This window comes from Balaenoptera ricei, chromosome 11, assembly GCF_028023285.1.
Source record: "Balaenoptera ricei isolate mBalRic1 chromosome 11, mBalRic1.hap2, whole genome shotgun sequence".
NCBI lineage: Eukaryota > Metazoa > Chordata > Mammalia > Artiodactyla > Balaenopteridae > Balaenoptera > Balaenoptera ricei.
The window spans coordinates 39,906,872-39,930,933 of NC_082649.1; the positions used below are offsets into that span (position 1 = coordinate 39,906,872).

General features: G+C 45.1%; 1 protein-coding gene across 13 annotated transcripts in view; it reads right to left on the minus strand.

The window, feature by feature from the left end:
* Positions 1-24,062, minus strand: part of ANKS1A (ankyrin repeat and sterile alpha motif domain containing 1A) — a 191,653-nt gene that overhangs the window by 88,853 nt on the left and 78,738 nt on the right. For 6 of the 13 annotated variants that reach the window (XM_059938882.1, XM_059938881.1, XM_059938874.1 and 3 more), the window contains exons 3-11: positions 23,739-23,895; positions 21,781-21,843; positions 14,451-14,747; positions 13,598-13,736; positions 13,212-13,313; positions 13,014-13,115; positions 11,445-11,641; positions 7,575-7,667; positions 2,970-3,090 (exon numbers count right to left, since the gene is read on the minus strand). In XM_059938882.1, coding sequence (XP_059794865.1) covers positions 2,970-3,090; positions 7,575-7,667; positions 11,445-11,641; positions 13,014-13,115; positions 13,212-13,313; positions 13,598-13,736; positions 14,451-14,747; positions 21,781-21,843; positions 23,739-23,895 — 1,271 coding nt within the window. The remainder of the gene's footprint in view (positions 1-2,969; positions 3,091-7,574; positions 7,668-11,444; positions 11,642-13,013; positions 13,116-13,211; positions 13,314-13,597; positions 13,737-14,450; positions 14,748-21,780; positions 21,844-23,738; positions 23,896-24,062) is intronic. The other 7 variants (XM_059938884.1, XM_059938883.1, XM_059938875.1 and 4 more) reach the window with 3 other exon arrangements.

Sequence of the window (24,062 nt, forward strand, 5' to 3'; positions counted from 1 at the left end):
AAGGGACCAGACTCAAAAGGGTACTGGAATATTGTGATTTATAGGAAATATATATATATATTTGGCCATTCAGATGACCAAAATATATTTCTCAGATACACTGGGTCTTCATCCATAGTTCCTGGCTTACAGTTCCCCAAACCCAAGGAATTTTCTGATTGATAAGCTGTTAATGAAGGTGACTTTTTGGTTAGTTGGTTGGTTGGTTGGTTGGTTTTTGGCCGTGCTGCGCAGCTTGTGGGATCTTGGTTCCCCGACCAGGGATTGAACCCAGGCCACAGCAGTGAAAGTCCTAACCACTGGACCACCAAGGAATTCCCTGAAGGTGACTTTTGGATACCACCCCAGGGTGGGGGCTGCTTGCCAGGAGAACCAATCATGTGATCAGAGGGTTGGAACTTTCGGTCCCATCCCCTGATTTCCCAGGGAAGGGAGAGGGGGTTTGAGGTTGAATCAATGCCATTGGCAGATGATTTAGTCAATCATGACTGTGCAATGAAGCCTCCATAAAAACCAAAAAAGACAGCTTTTTGGTCCCTATTTTTTTCCAAGAGCTTCCACATGGGGGAAACCAGAACACTTTTGCATGCCACCGTGCCAGGCCCCAAGCTCCAGGAGTACAGAAGCTCTGTTCGGGACCTCGCCCTATGTATCTCTTCATGTGGCTGTTGATTTGTATCCTTTAATATCCTTTTATAATAAATCGGTAATCTAGTGAGTAAATGGGTTTTCCTGAGTTCTGTGAGGCATTCTAGCAAATCAATTGAACCTGAGAAGAGGGTCGTGGGAACCTCTGATTTATAGCTAGTCAGTCAGAAGTCCAGGTAACAACCTGGACTTGCAACTGGCATCCTGAGTTGGAGGGAGTCACTGGAGCCTCCAATTTGTAGCCAGTTGGTCAGAAGCACAGATGTTAACCTGGGCTTGTGATCAGCATCTGAAGCGGAGGGTGGTCTTGTGGGACTGAGCCCTTTACCTGTGGAATCTGATTCTATCCCCAGGCAGATAGTGTCAGAATTAAGTTGAATTCTCATACACCCCACTGACATACACACACACACACACACACACACACACACACACACACACACACACACTGGAACTGGGTCTGGGAACCCTTTTCAGGTATGTACTATATGATTCCATTTATACGACATTCTGGAAAAGGCAAAATCATTGCTACAGACATTGGCGCAGTGACTGCCCGGGGTAAGGGAGGGGGGCAGGACTGACAACAAAGGTACACAGGAGAATCTTTTGGTGATGAAACTGTTCTGTATCTTGATTGTGGTGGCAGTCAAATGACTGTATTTGCTAAAACTCAGAGAACTGTACACAAAAAGGGTGAATTTTACTGTTTCTAAATCATAACTTTTTTTAAAAGCTCCAAATGGAAACCATTAAAACAAATCAAAACAAAACAACTACCATGAAAATAACCACAAAATTTCTGCATTTAAGGAGGAGAAACCTTTTACACAGGACCATTAAAAATAAGGTCTGCAGTGTCAGACACATCTGCACACGTTCTCTTAGCCACTCCTACCCTGACAGGCCTCGCAAAGGGTACTTCAAAAGACACCACTGCATCCCCCAGTCTTACCTGAACCATGGGCTGTCAGAGGACTGAAGGAAGCAGTAATAATACCCCGTGAAGGACCTGGGACCTGCAAGCGATAGAGAGCCGGGAGAGGCCGCAGGAGTTCCTTCAAACTGCAGTGGGAATTGCACTGCCCCTTCTTGTTCTTCCTTAGGAGACAGAGGTTGTCCCAAATGCTCCAGCGGTGCACACTCACCCCTGTCGGGACCACGTTTACACCGCCTGGCTGGTTCTCAATCCTGCAGCCCTCACTCCTCGCGGAGGAAACTGAATTTTGCAGAGGCAATGAAAGTAGGCCAAGGCGACAGAGCACTCCAGTTACCGGGTGGCAGCCAATCACGGGCCCCTCCCCAGAAGTGTCTCAGTCTGAGGTCAGGACTCAAAGCAGAGTCTGTGCCGGCAGCCTGAACCCAAGGGGAATGACTTGTTGGGCTTGTTTTTCCACCACATTAACTTGAGGGTTTGTGATTTGAGACCCCAAATCAATCTCTGCCACAATGCTGGCAGCCTCCCCTCCCACGGCGCTCACCTAGTCTGACCCGACCTTTTCCTTGCTTCGCACGCTGAAAGGTGACAAGACCACTCCAGCCCAAGGTATTGAAAATGAAAGGCCATAATACACCCACCGCCCAGACTGCCCTGAAACCCAACTTCCCCAGCCCAAGGAACACCATCATCTCCTTCCGCCCAGGATCACAAACTTTAAAAATCCTTTCAGGGGCTTGCCTGGTGGCGCAGTGGTTGAGAATCTGCCTGCCAATGCAGGGGACACGGGTTCGAGCCCTGGTCTGGGAAGATCCCACATGCCGCGGAGCAACTAGGCCCGTGAACCACAATTACTGAGCCTGCGCGTCTGGAGCCTGTGCTCCGCAACAAGGGAGGCCGAGACAATGAGAGGCCCGCGCACCGCGATGAAGAGTGGCCCCCGCTTGCCGCAACTAGAGAAAGCCCTCGCACAGAAACGAAGACCCAACACAGCCATAAATAAATAAATAAATAATAAATAAACCCAAAGTTTAAAAAAAAAAAAAAAATCCTTTCAGGACTTCCCTGGTGACGCAGTGGTTAAGAATCCGCCTGCCAATGCAGGGGACATGGGTTCAAGCTCTGGTCCGGGAAGATCCCACATGCCGCGGAGCAACCAAGCCCGTGCGCCACAACTACTGAGCCTGTGCTCCAGAGCCCACGAGCCACAACTACTGAAGCCCGCGCACCTAGAGCTCGTGCTCCGCAACAAGAGAAGCCACCACAATGAGAAGCCCACGCGCAGCAACGAAGGCCCAACGCAGCCATAAATAAATAAATAAATAATTTTAAAAAAAAATCCTTTCAGAGTTGTTTCTGCCAGGAGCAGGGGTGGGGGCTCTACCTTTTGTCCTTCCGTCCACGGATGCCAGCTTCTTTGTCTCTGCTGTCAGCAGTAGCTCATAAGGATGCTCGTCCTCCTCCCTGGCTGCGCTCCCCTGAATCCAGGGTCTCACAGTCAAGACCTAAGAGAAACAAACACCACGGTACTTCTCATGCGGGGGGCTAACACCCAGACAGGTTATGTCAAACAAATTTGAGATTACTGGCTCCTTTTTCATTGGAGGGGAAGAGAAGGTAAATAAGTCAAGTGTCACAGGGAATCACAATGCTTTCCTGGCTACGCACCTGGACCTCAAATCTCAATGGCCTTGGATTAAAATATTCCCCTTTCCTCCCCTCATTTCATCCTTCAAAATGCCATAAAATCCAAGATCCTCCCCTCCCCTGCCTCTTCCCTCTTCAGTGTTCTGCAGGATCTCTTTTCTGTGGGTAACACCTCCCAAGCGGTTTTTAGCCACCATGCATCACAAGGCCTTCTTTCTCCATGCTTCTTTCCTAATATGCTCACACAGTACCCCAAGGCTGGGATCCTTCCCCTCTTCTCAAGAGGGAATCAGCATGACTTCTGACTGACCCTGACTGACTGGTATTTACTAGGAACAAAGCATTCTGTAAATCCTTCTCTATTTTTGTAGGCCCTTCCTCATAGGCCCTGTGGGTTATAGATGAGGATTTCCCCCAAGCTGGCTTCCTACCACACCTATGAAAATACAATCTTAAATCAATTCCACTGATCTCTGTTCTGAAAAGAGGCAAGTGGATGGGCAGCAGGAATTTCAGTGGAGAAAAAGCAGCTCTGTCTCCTGAGAAATCCCTAATCCAGGCAGCCAAGTGTCTCTGATGAAATGACTGACCAGAGCTGGCCCCTACACCTGCCAACCGGCTTGATTCAGCTGGGGGCCTGGTGGCCACAGCCAGTCACGGTACCAGAGGAGCCAGGCATCTCGAACCAAGCCAGAAACACCACGATTACTGCTACAGTCACACTGAGAGAGAGAATGGAGATACCTGCTTTAGAGGATAATCCTAGCTCATCTCTCCTAAGAAGCCAATGTGTTTCACAGGCAAATTAAGAATAATCATAGACTGGCGATTAGGAAAGCCAACCAAAGCACAAAAGCTCTTCTTGAGCAGTTTGGCTAGAACAAGTAATATATTATGAACGAGGGTGTGAGAGGGATTCACAAGTCCACCTAACAAACAACGGGACCCTACAAGTGTGGCACTGTGGTGCCACTGAAACCTCCTCCTTCACTGATGTGTCCCACGGCGCACCGGAAACAAAGCAGGTTTGTGATTCAGTAGGATCTTGCTTCTTGGAGGCATAGCTCACAGCGTTACAGCCTAATGAGACAACACAGATTCTAGCAGCCTCAGACTCAGTGAGAGACTGCAGCTCCTGTTTGTTAACAAGGCTGCCACTCCAAAGGCAGGATGGTGGTCTCTCCAAAATTCTGCTAAGCACAGCAGGAACCTCCACTGACTGAGAGCCACCTGGAAGCTAAAAGCTCTTTCATTACAATGAGCTACTTGCCTGTATTACTTATTCCTTTTGCCTCTTCACAGGAACACAATTAAGGGAACAAAGAGGGACCGTTAAGCAGTTCAGACAGTGTCAACTTAATACCACAGGCTTTACTGACAGGAATTTGTGTTCTGCAAGTTTACACACCCAGAGCCATCACTGAGGCAGAGCCCTGGAAATCTGATTCTGTGAGTGTTCTGCGCACAGCAAGAGCTCTCACGTAGCCCCAGGCAGACTTCTCTGAGAGGTATCTGACAGCCTGGGTACCCGGCCAATAATACCCTTTCTTCCCAAGCAGGAAGGGTCTGATGACTTCCATCTGGAAAATCAGACCCACTGGACCTGTGTTTGCTCCGTGCCTGGCTCTTGTGCACAAGTGGAAGCAGGGAACCAGCAAACGGCAGAGCTGGAAGGGACCGGAACCATTACAGTCACAGCTGGAGAGTACCCGGTTCCAGCTCGTTCCTTTTGCAGGTGACAAAACCCGGTTACACAGGGAGCTCCCAGCAGAGCCAGGGCCATAAAATTCACTCCACCTGATTCTGGATCGAGCTGGCCTCATTTTTTTTCTGGGAAGTGTGGTTTCTTCACCCAATTCAGAATCCTCTCCCTCCTTCAGATGTCTAATGAGTGCCCCCTGCTCATACCCACACAACTCGTAGGGTGATCTTTTCCTCTTGGTCCTGGCCTCTGCCAGCTATGGGATTAAAATCTCACAAAAAAAGCAATAAACTGCTTTTCTTCAAGTCTTCCTAGCGCCCACTCAAGAAGCCCTGTGTCACAGTGAATATGGCAATAACTGATTCGCAACAGAAAGGATTCTGCTCTTTACTAAATTACTCCTTAATCTTTTCCCCCTTTCTTCCAGGGCTTGCAATAAATCAAAACCAAAAAAAAAAAGTATTCTCTGCTATATGGAAAACAACATTTTTGCTGCAGAGAAAAGCGACTACCAGTTACCACCCAACTGTGACCAATGGAATGGCCAGTTGGGGTGTGGGCAGCTTTCTGGGAAGAGATACCACAGCAGCTGCAACTTCCCATGAACATTTAGCACATCTGAGCATAGAGAAGACACTGGTCAGTCCGATGCAGTTGGCAGCCCCTTTGGTGGGGTGAAAACAGCTGATTAGCTTGTGTGTGTGCACACACGTATGTGAATATGTTTAATTTTTTTTAAGACAGTTTCAGGATCTGGTCATTACTCTGATCAGCTCTCCTAGAGCCAGTGTACTCAGCTTCTCTTAAAGGCTTTCATGGGTCATCTGACAATGACAAGCCTCAGGAATAGGAAACGAACACTGGGTCAGATTGCTCGCTTGCTAGGATAGGAATGAGGTTTAGGGTATTAAAGCTTTGAGAGTATAAGAAATGAAGATGGTGAAGAATACAGTCCAAAAAAAAAGTCTACTTTTGGAGAAGACTTATCCACTCAGACTATAGCAAACAGAATCTGTCTTGATCATTAAAAGGATAATAACCCAGAGCACATCACCTCTATATCTATGTACTTATAATCATCACTTAGGAAGCAAAGCCAGGGTTCTCAGGGTCTTCCAAATACTGACTATGGTTGTCCAACTGATCCAGAATTCCAGGCTATTCGGAAGCGAGTCCTAGAAGATGTAGCTCAGACACAGTCTCCAATCCAGGAGAGTAATAGGGATATTTCTCCCCCTACTTTTTGATACAGTATTATTGCCAAACTGTATGCCCTAGAAAGCCCTGGGAGAAAAGAAAGTGCTGGTTATCCAATAGTTCTTTAGAAGCCTTGCCCTTATCCTTGGGCACCAGAAAATTTAATCCAAGTCCTTGTTAAAGAGGTGGTATAGGGCATTTACACAGACCCAGCCCCAACTGAATATGCTCTGTATTACTAGGTTTCTCTTTGTAAAAAGGGAGTAATAAAGCAAACCTCTATATAAAAACGTGTAGGGGTTTACTACATGCGCTTGTATCTGCTGGCAATGTATTATTACCCTAGAGCCTGTAATTCTAGAGACCCCTTAGTTGAGTCATGATAGTAAGTATTTTGTAATTAAGGGATAGAAAGAAATAAGGACAGAATTTGTACCTAGCATAGAAATCACCCCTATCTCCAACACTGACTTTACATTCTAAAAAGACCATCCTTGTATTTATACATTTTGTCAAACTGATGTCATCCTTCTGGTTGCGTATGTTTATATTAAATAAAAGAACCTGTCTCACTGGATGGTCCATGGCAGTAAAAAAAACTTAACTCCGACTTCTGGGGACAAAGTAATGAGACTTAATTGACTAGTTTATGTTAGCTGGTTTTTAAGTTAAAGAACAATAGGGCATTGAATGAGCTACAAAAAACTATTGAAATTATATAATATTTTGAATAAACACTCAATAAATATATTCTCTGAATGGCAGGAAGTGCTAAAGGAGCATTGGGAAGATGAAAGATTAAGGAAAACATGATTTTCTTCATATACCTAAGTGAGAAGGTTGAACTATTTGCCCCAGGATAACATTTCTTTTTTGAAAAGGTGAACTATTCTTTTCAAATTACCTCCTTTGATTTCCCCTGCCCCCATGACTCCTATTTCTCTTCTAGTTGAGTTTTCATGACATTTTCCATGTTTGTCCTGGTGCAGATTCTTCATATGAAATGAAGAGGGAAAATGCAAAAACAGAAATAAGGCCTTTGGGTCACAAGCATCAAAGCTTGCTAATCTGACCCAGTCTAGAGAACAGTGATTAGGGGGATACTCTACACTTTGTATCAAAAGACAACACAGGTACAAGAGGCAAAAGTGAGACTGTTTAGCCTAATGGAACCAGGAGAATGTGCATCTTTGGCTTCCCATGTGGCATGGCAGATCAATAATTGGCCCATCTGCTAGAGAGCCTAGTAAAATTCCTTGGTTAGTACTTTTGAGTGAGTTTGAAAGGTCCTATTTTGGATTACTGATATATACACAATGCAAATTTACTAATCCAAAGAGGTGATAAAAAAAATGACAAAGCAAAGTCTTCTTTAAGCACGCATTTGATGCACTTTCCAAAAAATCATATTTCAGTGATGGGAGTAAACCTTCAACCCTCTACCTCAGAAGCTGTCAAGGGAAAATACTTCTTATCTATGCGGTCTTCCTCCTCTTCATCAGGTGGTGGTTTTGCTGGAGGCGGAGGACGTTCCCTCTGTAGAAGAGAAAAAATAAGTATTTTACTATGTCTTTTTTCAAGAATTTAACTCTTTGGTTTATTCTTATCTCAGTCTTTGGAAATAAAAAAGAATAATGTAAAGAATTCCCCTGAAAGACTAAACTCAAGGTTTAGTATCTGAACAAGATGGAGAACCCTGCACACATACACAATTCAATTAGCATTGCTCTTTGATTTTGATGTTTGTAGCAGAGTCTATAAACACCTCTGTCATATCCTTGACCACAGTGAGAAATACCAGCACTGAAAACACACAACTACCTCATCAGAAAATGTCCTTCATGATACTGATACACAAACTCGAGTATAGGAAAACCAGTGGCTCAACTTCCAATCTACTCTAAAAAGAGGAAACACTAAATCAAAAGAATCAACTTGTCAGAGTTCTAACAAACCAAAATTATTAGGGAAGTAATGAGGAAATCCATCAAGGGCAAATACATCAACTCCTGCTCAAACTTGAATGTTGTTCAAAGCTCAGAACTGTCTCTTATCCTTGGTCACCTCCTTCAATGATTACTATTATGTATCATTAGCATATGAAAACCCTATTTCATCTCAGCCCATTTAAAAAAGGACTATTTGTCAGTTATCTGCCCTTGCAGGGGTTGGCAAGCTTTTTCTTAAAGGGCTACACAGTAAATATTTTAGGGTTTGCAGTAAACTCTGCCACTGGGGCACAAAAGTAGCCATAGAAAATATGTCAATGACCGGGCATGGATATGTTCCAAATACAACTTTATTCACAAAAACAGGCAGCTGTCTGTGGGTCTTGGTTCACCAACCCCTTGCCCTAGAGCAAGAAACTCACTGAAGAGGGGATTATCTAGATCATAGGTAGACAGTTTCAGGAATATACAGAATGATCTTTGGTGAAAGAAAGCTGAAGAGAGTTTTGCCACTATCCCTGCTGTACTTTCAGCGTCTTTATATCACACAGTCCTATTTATGCCTGAGAGTCAATGTTCCTACAAGGAAGGGAGTGGGAACCAGAAATAGGAGTTGATCTGCAGGCTCCTTCCCTGGCTTGTAGGTTAGTTCACTGTGTTGCTAGAACGAGAGTATTTTTACACGTCGGTGTGGAGGTGAGTGTTGAATTATGTGACAGCCTCAGAGAAACCTGCAAGGAAAGACACTTCTCATGTTTTAGGAGCTGCCGGGTTAGTTAGCACTTGGCATCCATGATCTCTCTGTTAAACACGCTTTACTGCTTGGTATTATATCTTGATAAATTGGTCATTCCCAAATCCCCTGCCACCGGATGGATGCCCAATGGCAACGACTCCAAAACAAGTTCATATGGTCAAGCTGAACAAAGCTTTTTAGGTCAGATTTCCCACTAAGTCCACTTTCCCCACCCTTCTTTGCTCCAGAAGCGTAGGAACAAGCCTGGTCCAGGGCCACCTTGTAAGGAGGGGAACAGCAGACGGAGCAGGCCCATAATCTCACAAGTTATCCAACTGTGGGACACAAAGAGCTGAGGAAAACCAAAATGAAACGTAACAACAACAAAAATGACTCATCCTAGAAGCCTTCCCAAGGCTAAAGGAGCCTAGAAAGAACAATATGAAAGGCTCTTGTGGAAGAGGTAATCACCAGGGCCCCTGGAAGGAAAGAGAAGCATGGGTCTTTCACGGTCTTTTCTACCATGAAAACTATGGCCCAGGGGCCTGGAACTATGAAGCTGATTTATAGATACCATCCGCTGTGTTTACAAGACGTAGAACAGTCCCTTGGCCACAGTTAATTACCAAGGACCAGGAAGGCAGCACGGCAACAACATACTCAAGTAAAACTGGCAAAGCATGTACCCCAAGATGTATCAGTTTCTACTTAGCAGGACCATAGGAGGCTAGATTACTACAGTGGGATGAACAAAGAACCTGTGTAAATCAGTGGCTAAGCCTCACAGGAACTTGCTCCTTCAAAGCTTACTTCAGGAACCCCGTGTTCTTCTTGCAAAGCCTCCAGCTCCCTCTAATGGGCATCACCTGTAAGTGCCACTGAAAGCAACACCTTCCTCCACAGGTTGGATTTCCCTAATTCATTTGTACCTAACAGTGAAAGAAGTGGAAACAAACAAACAAACAAAAAAAAAACCCTAGTTCTGTCTGCAGAAGTACTGTGTGAGCGGTGCTCGGCATATGCACTTGCTTTCACCACCAACAAGGAGTTTCATCACGGTCCTCGATAACACCCGCTCTGGGGGTTCTACCACAAGACTGGTGGGCCTTTTCAAAATCCATACTGAAATGCTGGAACTATCCCAGGGCAGGGCAAAGAGCCTAATCAAAAAGAACACCAAAAACGTCAGGCCATTCCCAGGGTGTTAATGAAAAGCCTGAGGATCACCAGGCAGCCAAATGATCATCAAAATGGTCATAAGCCAGATTTGCACCAAAAGGGAAGGGCCAGCCTCTCCAACAGGAAGTAATATACACCTGAAAATATGCCTCAAGGTGGGACTATCACTGGGATCCTGTCAGAGCAATGCCTGTTTATTAAAAGTGCAATGTTCAAAACCTCAACAGTGCAGGAAGGAAGGGCCATGGGACCACTGATTCAGGCTTAGGCTCACAGTAAAACCCTGGTAGAGAAAATGGGGGTAAGGAATCTGGAGAACAATGTATAAGGCTAGAAGTAGAAGCAAGTGCTAGAGCGACTTCCCTCGTGGCACAGTGGTTACGAATCTGCCTGCCAGTGCAGGGGACACAGGTTTGAGCCCTGGTCTGGGAAGACCCCACATGCCACGAAGCAACTAAGCCCGTGTGCCACAACTACTGAGCCTGCGCTCTAGAGCCTACGAGCCACAACTACTGAAGGCCGTGCGCCGCAACTACTGAGCCCACGCACCAAAACTACTGAAGCCCAGGTGCTCTAGGGCCCACATGCCACAACTACTGAAACTGCGTGCTGCAACTATTGAAGCCCGTATGCCTAGAGCTCATGCTCCGCAACAAGAGAAGCCACCGCAATGAGAAGCTCGTGCACTGCAACGAAGAGTAGCCCCCACTCGCCACAACTAGAGAAAGCCCACGCTCAGCAAAGAAGACCCAATACAGCCAAAAAAAATAAATAAAAATTAAAAAAAAAAGAAGAAGAAGAAGAAGAAGAAGCAAGGGCTAGAGAAAGAAGCAGTCAGATGGGAAGGTTGACCTTTAGAGGGAAAAATTCAGGGTTGTCCCCATCCTACTATTTCAATGGCTGGAGGGGTTATAACTATGGGAAAAATAGGAATGCACATACTAATACATACACTGTCTGATTAAGCCTTGCTACAACCCTGCTGAACACAGAATCTGTCCAAATACAAATGGATAAATTTTTGAGGGCAAATGGAAGGTGAACACGTACTCAGGGCTGACAGGAACTTATTTAGCAAGCTCTTTCATCGACGGAACTGCTCTCCAGAAAGAAACAAACAATATATAGCAAAGACCCCAAAGACAGAAGCAGCAGTGAGGCTAAATAGAAATAAAATGCTTCAATTTACTCTAAGGCCAAAAAAGTAATAGAAGGATGCAAACAGGTTATATTGAAACTGGAAAAATTAAAATTCTACCTCAACACAAGCTGCAGAGTTTGACCACACTAAGCAAGAGGGAGATGGTGCAGAGCCCCCAGGAGAACAGGGTGAGTGGGACCCAGGCCCCTGAAACACAGCTGGCACTGGGGGTCACACGTCCTCTCTCCCGCTCCCCAGCAGAGCAGAGGTGGACAACAGAACCCCGGTGCGGAGGGTCAGCCACGTACAGGCCTCACTCCAGCAGCTTTCACTCCCGCCGCCTCGGCCTCCCTGCTCACGGAGTCCCGGTCAGACGAGCGCCCGCTGGCTGTGCTGTCCAATGAATGGCAGGAGACAGCGTTGTACAGCGCCTCGTAAGGACCCTCCTCTTCCGTGTTGGTGTCAAAATCGATGATCAGTTCAGTCACTGCTTTCTCCACGTCACCTGAAGAGGGGTTAGAAGTCAAGAGAGTCGGTGAGAGGAGAGCACAGCTTGGACTTCCCACCACAGGAACAACCCAAAGCTCCTTCGGCCCCCTGAACTTGACCAACGTTAACCTAGAGCAGGAAAATAAATCACGGCTTTCTTCACGGACAGGAATAAATATAGAGAGTTTCATCTGCGCTTCATACCCTGAGAAATGAACAGATTTTTCTCTAATTCAATATGGAACCTTTGACATCTATGAAGGACATCTCCCAAGATCGTTATAAATTCCCAAATACCTCAATACCATGACAGCATAAACTTAAACCATAAGATGTAGCAAGGTACAACTGGAAAACTTCAGTAATCCCTTTAAATTCTTAACAAGAACCTCCATGTGCCCAAGCAAAATAGAGGGTGGTGAAGCCTTTCTGAGATGAAGGCGCTGTGCGGCTGCAACTCACTCACTAGATAACTATGAACCTCAGAGCACCTGGGATCCAAATTTGTGACTCTGCAAAGTAACCAGGGATCTCGTTATAGACCAGGGATCTCTGGGTCACTTGCAAAGAGTCAAAACTGTAACTGTAAAATCCTTGAAAGCTAAGAGCTTAGTTAACTACTAATCCCATTACCAGCAAATTATGAGGTCAAGAAAAAAAGTGTGACCAGGGGAGGGGAACAAGGACTCTACAGTAAAGACAGGCTGAGAACCCCTGAACTCTTGCATCTCTGCACTCCTCTGAAAAATCCCTTTCCTTTTTCAGTATCTGGCTTTGCTCTGTTTCTCGAGCCTTCTTCATTGTGATCTGTATCTGGGGGAGGTGTCAGCCAGTGTTCTGTCTTTCTCATTCATCAGACCCAGGACCCAAAAGGCTGCTCAATCAATCTGAAAAGGTGGATCCTGGCTAGTGATGGAGAGGCTGGACTGCCCAAGCTAGCACCCAGACCACATTTGTTGGACAAATGATAGACTACTAAAATCTGCCATATACACATCTACCAACCAGATGACACTCATTAAATATTTACTGTGAGCCAGCTATACTCAAGGCACTAAAGTGTGTGTTAGAAAAAAAAGGTTTCAGAGATTTGAGTTCATCTTGAGATCATCCTGTCTACCACACATCCCAGGATAGCTCTCATAGAGCCAACTCTAAAAGTAGAGAATAAAATAAAGTAGGAAAGAAAAGGTCCACCATCAAGGCCTAAGCTTTGCGCAAGAAAACTTCATATGGTAGTTGGAAAAAAATGAATTTGAATATGAACTTATTAAGTACTCCCAATCCCCCGAAATAATTATTTAAATTAAGATTTTCCATTCTGCCAAAGAACGTTCAACTCTTTTCAAGCTGAGAGCCCCTTTGCTGGTAGAAGAGGGCCGACTCACCCTGAGACTTCTGGGATATGGAGTCCATGTTGGAGATGAGAGGTGGCTGGGCTGTGGGGGTTTTATCTACCTCTTTTGCACTTCTTTTTCCAGTCATGTGATCTACATGGAAAGGCAAAAAAAAGCTGCACCAAATACCAGTGGCTTGGTTCAGCCAGCGTGTCCCCTGGTCCCTGTGGCAGGGAGATGGACCCATACCTTCGATCAGTGCTGCTATCTGCTGGCTCTTCTGAGATGGCAGCTCCTGGACAGTGTCTAAGGCAGTCAGTCCACGGTTATCTTTTATGTTGACGTCAATTCCTAGAAAGGCACACCAGGTGGACCAGGGGAGTGAGAATTTTCAAGCCAGCCTCAAAGAGGGTCAAATTCCAGGATACCTAATGCTCCTGGCAGCACAACCAACATTTTCATCCAAAGATATTTTATCCAGCTATACAAGAACTTTGTACATTTGCAATCAACCAGTGGAGACATACACATATTGGGTTCAAAGGCAGCCAGTAAAAATCCCCCTCCAGGGATCCTGGGGGAAATGATCCCAACCCTGGCATGCTGTGTAGACAAGAGCGCTGCCAACCTCTCACCTGCAGCCAGCAGGATTTGCACCACATCGGTCTTGCCAAACAAAGCAGCCTCATGCAAAGCACTGCCCTTCTCCGTCTGGAAAGCAAATGAGAGCGCAGAGCAGGATGTCATCAGAACAGGGACCCAGGTTTGGCGTGGCTTCACACGACAAACGGGACATAGACAAGAAGGGACAGGAAAATAAAATAAACCACACAAAGTCCTCTGTCATTATCTTTCCCACTTTTCTTGTCTGGATTCCAAAACCACAATCGTGGCCCATACGTGGGTGCTTGATGTGCCACCAGGTGGTCACACATGAATAACTGCACTGTTATCCTTGGAACCACCTATTTGTGACACTCCTCAAAACCCCACCTTCCTGGGTGGAAGGAATGATGAGAAGAAAAGTACAAGGGGGGGAAACACCTTAACTTCAAATGTGGTCTGGTGGATGCAAAGCCTAAGGAATGGCCATTCATCTGAATGGAGAAAGCTACCAACAAAGGGAAATGCTAAGTCTCCTATCGGCAACATCAAGTTGATGAGACTTTGGAGGCGCTAATGGTGGCAGTGGGAACACAGGTATAGGAAGATAATGAAAGTTTTCTAATTTCAAGAGAGAGTCCATAAGCATGTCTTTTCAGGGTATAATGACCATGTATTACCCCTGAAAAGAAACAAAAAATAACAGACTCACTGGAGGAGTTTCTTTGTCTCTAAAGTTTCACATTACAATGAGTCAGCAAATGGAAGCATCTGACATGTGATGTGAACCGTGCTAAATAGGAACACAGCCCAGCAGCATGGCGCTTGTGCCTTTCCCAAAATGACTAGGTCCCTTGGGCCTGGGAGGAACGTCCGCCCCACTACCTGGTAATTGCTATCCATGCCGGCATCCAGGAGGACCTGGACCACGGCTTTGTGGCCATTCCTTGCTGCCAAGTGCAGAGGGGTGTGCTTCTTAGTGTTGCAGCTCAGGAGGTTGGGGTGTGCGTTGAGGAGCATCTTCACCACCTCCAGCCTCCCGTAGAGCGCAGCCAGGTCCAGAGGCGTCTCGAACTTGTTGTTGCGCATGGTGGGGTCAGTCAGCTCCTCTAAGAGGACCTTCACCACCTCCGTGTGGCCATACTGCGCTGCGCAGTGCAGGGCCGTCTCGTTGTCATTGTTCTAAAGAGTCAACAGGCGGATGATGTCAGAAAGGTGACCAGCAGACTGGCAGACAACTGGGGTAATCACACGTAAAACCATTGAAATTTAAATGAGAAAAATAGCAGCAACACTTGGGGACTAATAGAACTATGTCAGAATCCCGCAAACAAGCCCGACGGCTCCAATCAGCCTCATCTGCCCCAGTTACTGCCAGAGGGGAGCAGTCGGCTCCTCAGCCTTTGTAGTCTCCTCTGTGCCAATGCAGACGTGTCTCCAGACGGCAAGCAGAGCCACCTCGGGAACACGGCAGGCCGCGGGGAGAAGCCCTGGCACAGATGGATGCCCGTAACATCACTGCCATTGACTCAATTTAAACTTCAACTGGTTTTACAATTTCTATTGAGCCAACCCCGTGGTCCTGATTCTGGATCTGCTGACCATCCATTGCCTCGCACACAAGCTTTTTGGAAAGAGTTTGTCATCTGCGTAGCTCCGTGCATGCAAATCAATTGGCCAAACAATGAAAGTTACAGAGCAGAGCACCCAAGATCACTCTCAACATATCAGCCAACAGCCACTGCCAGGGAACTGAGGCGCCTGAGCTCAGTCACAGAGTAACACGGGACCCAGATGCCACCCTGAGCCTGCTCCAGGAGCCTGCCCCAGCCAATGCATGCAGGACCTACAACTGTGCCAAGAAGGGTTTCTTAGGTAAGAAAGATACAATCAGACACCAGAATGTTTTGTGTGAGAGGTGCAAAATATTCAAGATTGTAACATTGCCATTAATTCAAATTCACAACCCCACAGGTCCTCTGATGCCAATTTTGTCTCAAACTAAAGGTAGAACCTGAGATAAAGCAGGAGAAGTTTGTGCTTTATCAACCATCAGAAGCAAAATGTTAATCATTCCAATTATGCTCTTTCTTTTACTACTACTGACAATGTATAACTAGAGCAGGCATAGAGGAATTTCCATGACCTCTCCATTTTTAGAAGCATTAATGAAAATAATAATTCTCCCACAAGATTTTGAGATTCCTGAATTTATCCAGGAGGCTTCTGCCACTTTGGGGAAACAAAGCTTCTGAGGGCGTGTGTCCTTCAGGTCAATATTATGCACCTTTCAGTGGTCAAAAGGTAAAGATTAAATGTTTCCACAATTGCTTTAATTCTATTAATAATATTAAAAGTAACAGACTAGGAGTTACCCAAACATGCATGCAATTCCATCTGCTTGTGATCTGGCATTTAACTGCATCATTTTTTCCAGCTACACCAAGTGTATCAGAAAGATCCAGGGCTACTAGGCGCAAGGCCCCAAAAGGCCAGCATGATAGCAAAGAAATTTTTTTTAACGAAACAAGGACAGAAAGGGTGGTAGCAGGAGCCACATGCAAAGATAAATGCACACAGATAAACAGAGGAAGCAGCACTGAGCTCCAACACAGCTCCAGGAGAGCAGCTGCTGAGAAGTTGCAGACAGACTTCTCTGGCCACAGAACACAGCCAGTTACCAATGGCCTCCTGTGATACAGCTGGGTCCAAGGGGCGAATTCCATGTCAACCTGAAAGTCTGGAGGGCAGGAGAAACTCTGGGCTGGAAGTAAATCCTTGGGGCTCCCTGTGCCAAACAAACCTTTCAGGCCACCCATGTGCCCACTTCCTATTAAGCTATGGCATGAAAAACTTTTAGAGCTGTCACCTCACTTTCTCAGGAGAAGAAAAGACAGCTACAGCAATGAAAACTCACAGGAGCTTCCTGTAGAGGGATTCTGGGGCAGAGTTGCAACCCAAAGAAGTTTAAGAGGATTCTCAGGGTTTTATATCTCAAGATTAGCATGACAGCAAGGGCCAAGAAAGTCAGCTTATTCTCATTAAAACTCCAGTCCAAAAAAACTCGTTTACTCTGAAGTAGACACTGCTATCTCTTTTATATCCAAGTTGTCTCCCAACAACCAGAATAATCTGTAAAAAGTATGTCATTAGGGCCTGAAGAACTGTAAAACTCTAAACTATCCAGCAGGGGAAAAAAAGTCTTCTCTGGGTTTTTGCCAGAACTAAAGCAGCTACCACAGATCTGCCTCGCTAAAGGCATGGTCTTGATCACTACCAGGCAAACTGCCTGCTTATGTTAAAAATGGCCTAACCACATCTCTGCAGTTTATATTCACAGTGTAGGAAGCATCTTATTTATGTTTCAGTCTTGCCAGACATGGTCTGGTAACTACAATACTCTTTGAGTTTACTTCTGTGGTGACCACATCTCTCGACTATTGAACACAGGCCATCACAATGAGCTCTTACCACTTCCCCTTGGAGCCTAACAATTTTCAGGGCAAGAAGTCACTAAGTTTTGGATTTATGGACCCACAAGAAAGGGAGGGATTCCAGGGAGGATACAGACTCTCAACCACCTGGAATCCTTCTCTTTCACACCTTTCAAATCACACCATGGGTGCTCACAACACCCCAAGAGCTCCCAGAATCATACTACTATGAATCTGGACTAAGGAAGGGGACTGAGATGAAATACCCCAATTTTCCCCCAAGGCTTTGCACAAACTCCTCATTCCTGCTCATCTTGAGACCCACTTTCATTTTTTCCTTGCTAGGTCATTACTTCTAAAAAAAAAAACCCTATACCCTTTATATCTGGAGACCCCATTCAATGTATAAATCCATTATTTATGTGTTTTATATACATACACACACATACATAAACTACAAACAGCAGAGAACCATCTAGAAACATTCCCGTGACCTTTTTCCTCTGGGAACTATTCAAAACCATCACCTCCCAGTGCTTGGATTATAGCCCAACTGCACTCTTGTCCACTGTTGACAGATATCTAAGTTAGGAACACCGGGGCTACAGCTATCTGGAGCAACGATGGTATAGTCTCTAGAAATATACCCAAATTGGAATAAAAGGACAAAGTGGGTCTACAAAGATTTAGAAGACACCGGAAAAGCATGAGAACCAAGTTCCTCATGTGGAGGAGGAGTCAGACTTACTCTGCAAAGCTCTGAAGGCAGAACTTTGACCAACAGATGGAAGGTTTAGGAAAATAGATATCAATCAAGCATAAGAAACCAAAAATCAGTGGAATCCAAAAAGAGGCTGCCAAGAGTAATTCTGCTTGCTACTAGGAGAAACAAACAAACAAACAAATAAAATAAGGGGTAGATGGCCTGTGTTTTAGGTGAGAAAAGAGGAATCCTGCTCTAGTGGAAAGTTAGCCTAGATCAGTGGTTCTTAAACAAGCTTTGTTTTGGAATTACAAGGGAGCTTAAAAGTAACTAATACTGAGCCCCACCCCAGGTCTGCCAAGGTAGCACCTCAGAGGGTAAAGCCCAGGAAAACTAATATTAAAAAGGTTACCAGCCTAGCAGACACCGACTTAAACAAACAATCATTCATCATCATCAAGAACAAAACAAACTGACATCATGTGCCTGGTGATGCGATGCACTAAAAAGGAAGGATGAACATCACTCTTGTGGCATTACTGCCAAAAATGTATAACCTGAACCAAATCAAGAGGAATTATCAGACAAACTCAAACTGAGGGCCAGTCTACAAAACAAACGGCCTATGCTCTTCGAAAATGTCAATGTCATGAACGACTAGAAAAGGCTGAGGATAACTATTCCAGATTATGTATGATCCTTGGACCAGAAAAAGAAATTGCTCTAAAGGACATTATTGAGACAATTGGTGAAATTTGAACACGGATTTCTTTTTTTTTTAATTTATTTATTTTTGGCTGCGTTGGGTCTTCGTTGCTGTGCGCAGGCTTTTCTCTAGTTGTGGCGAGCGGGGGCTACTCTTTGTTGCGGTGCGCGGGCTTCTCACTGAGGTGGCTTCTCTTGTTGTGGAGCACGGGCTCTAGGCACACGGGCTTCAGTAGTTGTGGTGCATGGGCTTAGTTGCTCCGCAGCATGTGGGATCTTCCCAGACCGGGGCTCGAACCCGTGTCCCCTGCATTGGCAGGCGGATTCTTAACCACTGCACCACCAGGGAAGTCCCAGTGGATTACTTTTAAGTGTCTGGAGAAATAGACCTACCATAAAACTAATTTGACTACTGCTCATCTTATGATATTCAGACTAAGTTAAAATTGTTTTAAAAGGGGGTAAGTAAACAATTTTAATAGTTTCACCTTAGCTAAGGATGACGTACATTTGGACTGGTTTATGCTGACTTGCTGAAACAGGAAAAGGTGCATATGGTGAAGAGGAAGATAAAAGCTCATGAAAACCATCTCTGCTCCCAGGAAAGCCATCTGCAACTTCTTAATTCCTACAGGTGCTTGATAGGACTTAGCACACAAACGTATTTTAGCAAAAAACAATTCCTAGACACACCAGGTCAATGAAAACCCACTGAGCCAGGATAAAACCTAGGGAGGTTAGAATTGAATCAGCCTGAGAAGAGTCTGCATTCTTAGCACAACCCAAACAGCCTTATCCCTTAATGGAGTTTACATCACTTGGCCTTTGAGGAGGTGGTGGGTGGGGTGGAGGCAAAGGGTAGTACAGTTGGCCCTCCTAATCCACACGTTCTGCATCTGATGAGTCAACCAACCATGGATCAAAAATATTCTGGGAGAGGGACTTCCCTGGTGGTGCAGTGGTTAAGAATCCGCCTGCCAATGCAGGGGACACAGGTTCGAGCCCTGGTCCGGGAAGCTCCCACATGCCGCGGAGCAACTAAGCCCATGCGCCACAACTACTGAGCCTGCGCTCTAGAGCCCGTAAGTCACAACTACTGAGCCCACGTGCCACAACTACTGAAGCGCGTGTGCCTAGAGCCCGTGCTCCACAACAAGAGAAGCCACCACAATGAGAAGCCCGCGCGCCGCAACAAAGAGTAGCCCCCGCTCGCCACAACTAGAGAAAGCCCAAGCACAGCAACGAAGACCCAATGCAGCCAAAAATAAATAAATAATTTTAAAAGGTAATGCTTAAAAAATAAATATTCCAGGGGAAAAAATCTAGAAAGTTCCAAAAAGCAAAACTTGAATTTACCAAGTGGCAACTATTTACACAGCATTTACATTGTATTATCGTATTACACTGTATTATTAGGTATTATAAGTAATCTAGAGATGATTTAAGGTGTATGGGAGGATAGAAGTAGGTTATGTGCAAACACTACACCATTTTATATAAGGGACTTGAATACAGTATCCACAGAGGGCCTAGAACCAATATCCTCTCGGATACTGAGGGAAGACTGTATTTCCAAAGAGAGAAGTAAGTTCTTATTCCATTTAGACGAAGTTTCTTTTATGTGTGCAAAATCAAGGGATAGGAAAATGTGCTTTTAAGAACAAAAGTCTTACCCTTTAATCAGAGCTTTATAAGCTAACTAAACTAACCACCAAGTCGGGAAACAATCACTTCAAGGTGCTTCCCCCAAAAACAAAACCCTGAATGGACCAATACAGCAATGTTGCATTAAGCTTCAGCCACTAGAAACAAAGAATAAATTCCAAAACGCCCTTTCAGAAATACCACATGGTACATACTTTTTAAAATTAGGACCTCAAATATTACTAGTAACCAGATATTTTTACTTCATGTACATGATCTTATTTGAACTCCAAAATAATCCCTCCAGGTAGATGGTATACCCCATTTTATAGAAGAGGAAACTAAAGCTCAGAGAAACTAAGTAACTTGTTCAAGTCAACACCAGTAAGTGGCAGCACAGATTTCAAACTTGGGTCTGATTTGATCTGTGAGGGTTTTCCGCTCTGCTGCACTATTTCCAAAAAAAAAAAAAAAAAGAAGATAAAGTATCTTCCTATCTTCCTATCTTGAAGATTAGAAGACAGAATTGAAAGTGTGGGCAAACTAAAACTACTGTGTTCCACCACCCCAGATCAAACTGCTTTTCCACCATTAGGGCCCAATAGCTGAAGGAAATCTCCCGTAGAGCCTGCCGAGGTCCAGCCCATAGGGACCTTCATTTGCTAAATCAGTATTTCTCAAAGAAAAACATGAAATATCTGCCTTGCATTTGGAAACGCGCAGAAGGACCTTACATTTCCCTTCCCAGCGGCTGCTGTATTCAGAGCCAAGTGAAAGGTAGCTGATGTGAATAATGCAGTGACTCAACCAAACTCCAGATTGTTGCCAAAAAGCAAACCTCATCTGAATGAAACCTTGAGTCAAAAACAGCAGGTGAGAGCGCAGAGGAGACAGGCTAACACCATCACCCAACCCACCAGCTTTGCCTCCAGAGGCAGTGGAGGGCCGAGGCCCGAGGCTGGACATTCATCACTAGGCCCATCAGCCCCTTACTTATCCCAGCCTCACGGGGGAGGGAGACTCAAGGCAAGTGCCCTGCTTGGCCCTGCAACTTCATTTCCTATTTCTGAGCTGTTCCAAGGGCCAAGAGTGACCAGGCAGAGAGAGAAGCTAATGGCTGGGGAGAAGGGACTGAGGCTTCAAAGCCCCAGGCACAAACTCAAGGAAAAGAGAGGGGAGCCACACCAGCAGCTTTTAAGAGTAAAATGGAGTCACCCACGCCCCGGCTGCCACACCTCCACCACAAGCTATTGTTTGGATTCCATCTCAAGAGAAATATCGAAAGCAAACTTAAAAAAAAATATTAATCTAGGAAGTACAATTTAATCATTTTCTGTGCTTATTAAAAAGTAAGCTACTTTGCATAAATCTTTTAATTGCATTTTTCTTTTTTGAATTTAAATGATTTTAGAAATCACAATAGTAAATTATGCCCATAATATGGTCCCTTCTATTTCCCCAGTTCTGCCACTTCTAAGCTTTTCAGCCATTCCAGGAAAAGCACCCAACCTTTCCAGAATTGGTATGGGTTTTAAAAACAAAAACAAAACCCACTGAAGCTCCGTTTTCCCGTTCCCAGGCAAGCCAGAAGCAGATGGGCTGAAGCGGACAAACATCAGGATGATGAAGAAGAGCCTGAGTGGATGAGAGTGGAAGCCAGAGAGGACCGAAGAGAAAGTGCAGCTTGGAGAAATGATGCAGAGAAATCCTGGCAGCGAAAAGTACACACCTTGGCATTGATATAAGGGTCAAAGGGGCCGTACTTTTTGAGTTCTTTGATCTCAAGAGCATTCTATAAAAAGGAGAGGAAAAGAAAATGTGATGATAAAATGGATGAAATATATCAAAGCAATGCATAGCCCCAAGGGCGCCCAACACTAGACAACTTGGATCTGCCCTCTGGGTGCCTCAAAAGGAAGTTAATGGGGAAGACAACCTCCAGGGCACAGCGCTCATCACCCCTCTCATCCAAGCTTCCAACTGAAGCAACATTAATGGTTTTTAATAAATCAGTGAAGTACTTGTAACCACTGCCTAGATGCATTAGGTTTTTCGAGCTATTGCAGATGTTGTGCCCAGCCCCTGCCCCACCCACCTGCCTGCCAGATACGCAAAGCACTGGGCTGGGTCCCACTTATCAATGGACACTCCAGACAGGAGGCAGCTGTGAGCAGGACAAGCTAGCATACTCAAGTGGCTCAAAAATCCAAGCAGCTGTGTTCCAAGGCAAAAGTGAGCAAAGACAGGGTTAGAAATGGTGGCTGAAAATTTCTTAAACGAGAAGGACTTTAATGGGTGACTAGATTTTTCCACACTGAGGAATATTAGTTAAAAGCAAACCTCTTTTATTTTCCTCCAGATAAGAGAAATTACTGTCACATTAGCCAGGAGGAGTAAAATTGCATTTAGGTTCTAAAGAGGCAATTCTAAAGGGACAGTTTTCCTTCCTAATGTTATAAAACAAACATCCTCATTGATGATCTTGAATGTCTGTTGCTCACCTACCCAGAAAATACAGCCAGAAGGGGGAAAGGGAAGCTGATGAACAGCTGTACACACACAATCTCCAAATGGAGGGAGCTGGGAGCACTGCTGTAGTTTTCTCAGCCCTCACAGTGAAGCTGCCCTTCTCTGAATCAAAAGTGTGCTCTTAACAGCTCATTGAGAATGTGCATGGTCTTGCTGACAGGGGGACTTCAAGAATGGTTTCCTATTTTTTTGAGGAATAACCCTGATCTAATCCTACAGGCAACTGAACAATCTCCTCTCAGCAAAGTCACTAGTAAAATAGTCCCAAGCTTATTGAGAAAGGGCAGCATCTCTCTCCTTCAAGCAAATTAGAAAAGTATCTACTTCAGTTCAGAGCAGAGAGGGAAACAGGAGAATGGCTTGTCATTCAGAGAGGGCCCATCTCCTCGCAAGTCGACACCATCTCAGATCCAAACTACAGGGAGGTGTATTTTATGAGAGGTTTGTCTACAACTTACATAATTCAAATATAACTTTCCCAAAGGAATAAATATAAAGAAGAGAAGGTACAGTCTCAGAGTACCTGAATCCATGGCCAGTGTATGGTGTTTCTGCTCAAATGCTGCCTTTTTTATTTTTTAAGAATTCTCTCTGCTTTGTCAAAGCATGGTCAGTCGTAAATGAACATTAGAGGACACCATGGAAATGATCTTCATTCTGCTGAATCACCTCAGACCTCCACTCACGTGTCTCTGTGAGTTCATTTTTCAGCACTAGCACTCGTACCACCACTTCTGCAAGTTCTGATGCACGTAAAACAACGGCATGGTTCACATAGTACCAACACATGCTGGAAGTATTTCTGTTTACCAGCTAAAGCTGCACTGCCACGTTGATGGCAAAAGCCCACGAGTTTGAAATGAACTCTGAGTAATTCTGCAGGATTTGCATTATTTCCAGTTTTGCACATGAGGTGAGTATTTATAACTTTGTTACAGTACTATTCCAAATCTGCATGAATCAAATGCATATGAAATGCACCCTTCATGGTACAAGGTTTCCCTGACGCACTAGAAGGAGTAGCACTGGGAAGAGGGGAATCACCCTTAGGCCAGGGAATAGCTGGTTCCCTGAGATCTGAGCTACGGGACTGAGACGGTGATGGGGCTGCCAAGGTCTGGCTGTAGCTGAGTGCAGAAAGCTTCCCTTCCCTCCAACCTGTTCATTGACTTTGGTGTGTGAGGGCCCTTGATGGATGAGCAACCGCACTATCTGGGCATCTCCTTTCCAGGCTGCCAAGTGCAGAGGGTAACAGCCTTTAGAATCAGCCACGTTGGTCAGTGCATCGTTCCTCAGAAGAACCTCGACCACATCCCTAGAAGGCAAAAATCGATCATGAGTTTGCAGAACCCACAAGTCTTTCGTACTAACAGTTCTGCACATCTGTTTGGCACAAAGCCTTTTCACAGAGATTATCTCATCTGGCTCCCCATCTCTACCTGAGCTCACCGCCCAGCTCTTCCTTTTATTCCATGAGCTACT